Source organism: Conger conger, chromosome 2 (genome assembly GCF_963514075.1).
Source record: "Conger conger chromosome 2, fConCon1.1, whole genome shotgun sequence".
Lineage (NCBI taxonomy): Eukaryota > Metazoa > Chordata > Actinopteri > Anguilliformes > Congridae > Conger > Conger conger.
The window spans coordinates 26,428,971-26,433,837 of record NC_083761.1 but is presented as its reverse complement, the minus strand read 5'-3'; the positions used below and the strand labels follow the sequence as shown (position 1 = coordinate 26,433,837).

The 4,867-nt window shown below is 40.3% G+C and overlaps 1 protein-coding gene across 2 annotated transcripts; it reads left to right on the top strand.

Annotated features, from left to right (window-relative positions):
- The first annotated feature begins 456 nt into the window (after positions 1–456).
- On the top strand, positions 457–4,624 carry LOC133122842 (uncharacterized). Of its 2 annotated transcripts, XM_061233062.1 has the most exons (5): positions 457–765; positions 1,359–2,123; positions 2,274–2,398; positions 3,160–3,476; positions 3,795–4,624. In XM_061233062.1, exons 1-5 carry the CDS (start codon positions 574–576, stop codon positions 4,157–4,159), a joined length of 1,764 nt encoding a protein of 587 aa, XP_061089046.1. In that variant the 5' UTR covers positions 457–573; the 3' UTR covers positions 4,160–4,624. The 2 variants fall into 2 exon arrangements, with proteins under 2 accessions (XP_061089046.1, XP_061089045.1); XM_061233061.1 differs by having other exon boundaries at positions 1,359–2,398.
- Positions 4,625–4,867: the final 243 nt, after the last annotated feature.

The following is a 4,867-nucleotide window of genomic DNA, read 5'->3' as shown; positions in this document are numbered from 1 at the left end:
AACAGGTCATGGCCGTGTTATTATTATTATTGTGGGAAAGTGAGAAAAGGGCTCATCAAACTAGACAACTATTGCACCATATCTAAAAACACACCTTATAGTGCTGGCTCATCTAACATCAGCAAATATGGAGCAAATTACTCAAAAAACAATAGGATATCTTATCGTATACAATAAACCACATACGCATTTTCCGACACATTGTGATTCCTTTATTTATGAAGCTGCATTTGAGATGCAGATTGTTCCAACTATCTCAAGGAATTTGTACTTACGTATATCTTTCAGTTTCATTCGGTTTTACTCCACTACATTTTCATGATTTTACTCCGATACAATTTCCACACTATAATTTCTTACTCGCTATGAACTAAACTAAGGAAAATATGTATATCGTCTACAAATATAGCATTGTGGACTCTGAAATTAAGACCAGAGTGACTTGTTCCCAGTCGGACGACCGCCAGCAGCACACCAGCCATAGCACTGCGGTCATTCTGCCTGGGAACCGTGTGTAATCACTGGCACTTCTCTGATTTAATTCTGTAAAAAGTGAGCGTCGGCGACTTCACGATGGAAGGCGAAGCATCTGGTCCTGCGGGAGAAAATAATGACAGACACCCCTGGCCGTATCTGAAGGAGATGTTTAATTTCCTTGGAGACAAGGGGTCGTCCTATCTCATGGAATGTATCCTTTGTTTACCCAAAATAACGGAGATATTGGCGTTTAAGAACTCGCCATCGAACTTGAAGAAGCATGTTGAGGTAAGTCGAGTTAGCTAACTAGCGTTAAATGGTAACGGGTGATTAAGTCTGTATTCATATAACACATTTGTAAATCTATATAATCTAAAGACAGATTCAGCTCAAATACTTGTAAGAGCCCGTCAAAAACAATATTTGGTTATGTGCGGCTTCCCAGCAGATAGAACGTCTGTTCGGCTACAGTAGACAGTTGTCATAGAAATAGTTGTCACCTCTGGGGTAGGCCGATATGTGCATTGTAGCCTATACTAAATATTGACCACAAGTCACAATAAGCCAAAATGTGTGATGCCCTAAGTGCACCCTGTCACAAACATATACTTAATCCCCTCTTAGTTTCAAAAATCTAAATCTAAATAAGTTTTTGATAAAAAAAAAAGAGAAGAAGCCTGTTACGAATTGTACATTTAATCTTCTAAACTCAAGCTATTTTGAAGTTTTACTGTAAACTCTTTGACTATATGTTCACCAAGCTAATACAGCCTTACTACATGAAATAGTATCTAAACCAGGATTTTTAGTTTTTAGTTTTGCAAGTTAAGTGAAATTGTTACCAGACTAATTTCTTGTTCTTTGTTCTTTTTCTATTCTAGAGAAAGCATACACATCATGTTCAGAGATATACAGAATTGACATCAAGCAAGCTGAAGAGAAAATGGTCAGAGATGGAGACTCCCTCCACCAGCGGGCAGACATCACTGTTTGACTCCAAGCAAACATCAATTGACAAAGCTGTGATGAAGTATGTGGTCCAAGGGCTGCAGCCATTTTCTCTTGTAGAGCAAGAACCATTCATAGAGTTTGTCAGAGAACTGCAGCCTAATTCAAGCATCATCTCACGGCCCACACTGTGTTCCATGATTGATATTGCTGCTAAAGAAATGAAGAAAAGGGTGACTGAGGCCATGAGAGGAGTTGATCACGTTGCAACCACCACCGACTGCTGGTCGATCAGAAGACAAAGCTTTATTGGTGTTACAGCCCACTGGATAGATCCTGAGAGTCTTAACAGATGCTCAGCTGCCCTTGCCAGCAAACAGTTGAGAGGCTCTAACACATTTGATGAACTGGCAAGTGCCTTAAATGACATCCATTCTGAGTTTGAAATCCAGGGAAAGATTGTTGGAACAACGACAGACAATGGTTCTAATTTCTTTAAAGAGTTCCAGGTTTTGGGTGAGAATGAAAATGGCCAATCAGTTGGTGGTTGTGATGTAGGTCTGCCAGGAAATGAAGATAATTATGAGGAAAATGAAGAAGTAGAGTTTATTGATGTCACAGCACTCTTGAATGAAGACGATGGTTCCCATTACCAGCTACCAAAACACCACCGCTGTGCATGTCATCTACTTAACCTTGTAAGTACGGTTGATGCCACCAAAGCAACATCCAGCGAGGCTTACAAAAAATTGTACCAGCTAACATTTGGCAAATGTTACAGACTTTGGAATAAGTGTGGAAGATCCACACTAGCAGCTGAAACCATTCAAGATGCTTGCTCCCTCCAGCTGCTGCACCCAAATGCCAGAAGGTGGAACTCCTTGTTCCTGGCTGTGGAAAGACTACTGAGGATAGTCACAGCCAAGGGAGGGGCAACTGGTAGATCCATCTGCACAGATCTGCAGGTTCCAATGTAAGTAATGCGCTAATTATTTTGGTTTTATTGTTTCATCATAATGTAAATCCTTGAAGGTTTAAATCTGCATTGGCGTTTTCTGGCTTATTTGACTAATAATTTTAACATTGTAGCCTCAGAACTAGTAAACTGAAACTTGGGGCCTGATTTATTAAAACCTTTAGTTCATGCAAAACCTTCTGGCACATGCAAAACTAATTCAGGTCATTCCATAAAAAAAATCAACCAAAGGTGTCGAGGTTACCACTCCTATTTTGCTCTAACTTTGTTCTTTATATATTCAACAGAGAGCATGCGCAAAACATGATCCTCATTGGATTTGTCATTCTAGAGATTTATGCCAAAGTCATGACGCTTCAAAATCGACACGCACCCCAATTTCCACTTGCGAGTTACTTTTTCTTTTTTTTTTTGAGGCAGTATCTCTAGAACGACTAATCTAATTATGCTAATGTTTTGCATGTTCCCTCCTGAATATATAAAAAACATTAACACAAAGTTAGAGCAAAAATGGAGTGGTCACCCCCCACATCTGAATGACCCAAATCACAACCAGTGAATGGTGCAAAACAAATAACATGACAAATAATTTGTCATACTATTGATTTTGCGTGTGCTAAAATGTTCTCACATGCTAATGATCTTAGTAAATCAGGCCCTTGGTTGTAATAGAGGAAGTGGTTAGTGGTGCCCTTGTATAGTGTCATCTAGGAGTGAAGCAGGAGCTGGGAAACAGTATTGTTTTTGTTTTCTGACAGGTTCAACCGAACTGAACTTGTATTCCTCATGGAATATGCCACCGCTATGAGTCCAGTTGCCCAGGCCGTGAACATATTGCTGGCTGATACAAACACTCACATGGGGTGGCTACTTCCAACAATCAACCAGCTGATCGTCAAACTTGACGGAATCAAGTTGTCGTTGAAGTATTGTCAACCTCTGGTGGATGCTCTAAAGCTGGGTATTGAGAATCGTTTCAGCCACATGCTAAGAAATCCTGAGCTGATTGCAGCTTCCATTCTTCTTCCCAAGTTCAAAATGGAATGGACAAAGGATAAAGCCACAATCCAAATGGGTAAGACATGTCATTTATCATAAGCATCTTTGTATTGGTGTGCACTTTGACAATTCATAGATTGAGAACCACACATTAAACCCAAAGTACTGGGCCTTTTACTTTTTGATATAGAAGGAGGTGTGGTAATGTTGGCTAATTCACAAATTGATTAAACTAAGAATACATCTGTACTTGAAATATAATCAATGAGTCTACATTGCTAATTTTTTGAGCTCAAATAAGAGGAAATTAACCTTAAATTGGAGTTATGGTATGGTAAGAGAGAGTTACACTAAGGCCCTTGGTTGATTTATATGTTCACCTCATTTATTTTAGGCATTGAGTACATAAAGGAGCACATTGAAGAACGCTCACTGCAGCAAGGTGAAGCAAACAAATCCGATCAGGTTGAGGACAAATACTCTTCCTCCCTGAAATCGTTTCATACACAAGAACACTCCAAGCAACTGGAAGGATACTTGGCCTCTTCAGCAGATAACGTGAGCTTGCTCAGGTCTTTTCCAGCTGTCTGCACATTGTTTGAGAAGCTGAACACACCCTTGCATTCCTCTGCCACCTCTGAAAGGCTCTTCAGCATCGCAGGACTTGTCTCCAGCCCCAGAAGAACAAGCCCGGATTCTCACAATTTTGAAAACCAGCTTCTACTAAAGTTAAACCACAAATTCTTCAGCTTCACGTAATGAGATAATTGATACTTAATTTAAGAGATGGAGTGGAGCAAGCAGGGTGGTAGGAGGAAGAGATAAGAAGGGCAGGAACAGGTTGAAAGGGAGGGAGGGAGAGCTGGATGGGTATGGAAGGATTAAGGTTAGAGTGAAAGATGGGAGGGGAGGAAGAATGGAAGGAGTGAGAGATGGAAGGAAGAAGACTATAATGAAGGGAAAGGAAAAAAGAGTGAGATTAAAGGCAGGAATGGAATCGGAGAGAAAAATGGAGGGAAGATAGAAGAAAGGAAGGCAAGAGGGAGAGGGGAATCGAGTGGTTGTGCCATTTTCTTCCTGACCTAATGTCTTTATGATTAGTGACATATTTCTTCCTTCCATTTTTTACCGTCTTTGATCAGCTTCAGAAAAAGCTGTGTCTTTTTATGTTTGTTTGGTCTTTTTTTTAACTGGTGGGTGTACCCAAAATATGTATTTTTTATTTTTTATTGAAGCTGGCTTCTTTATGTTTAATCTGCACAGAAATAAATATTTTATAGATAAGCACCACAGCATTGCATTAGCATCCATCATCCACTAAATGCAGGTAGAATTCAGCTGTGGCATGTAACTCATACTAGCCACTTTGGTGGTTGAGATCATAGATGATCATTGGGGCGACATGGCTCAGGCAGTAAGAGCAGTGGTCTGGCAGTCGGAGGGTTGCCGGTTCGATCCCCCGCCCGG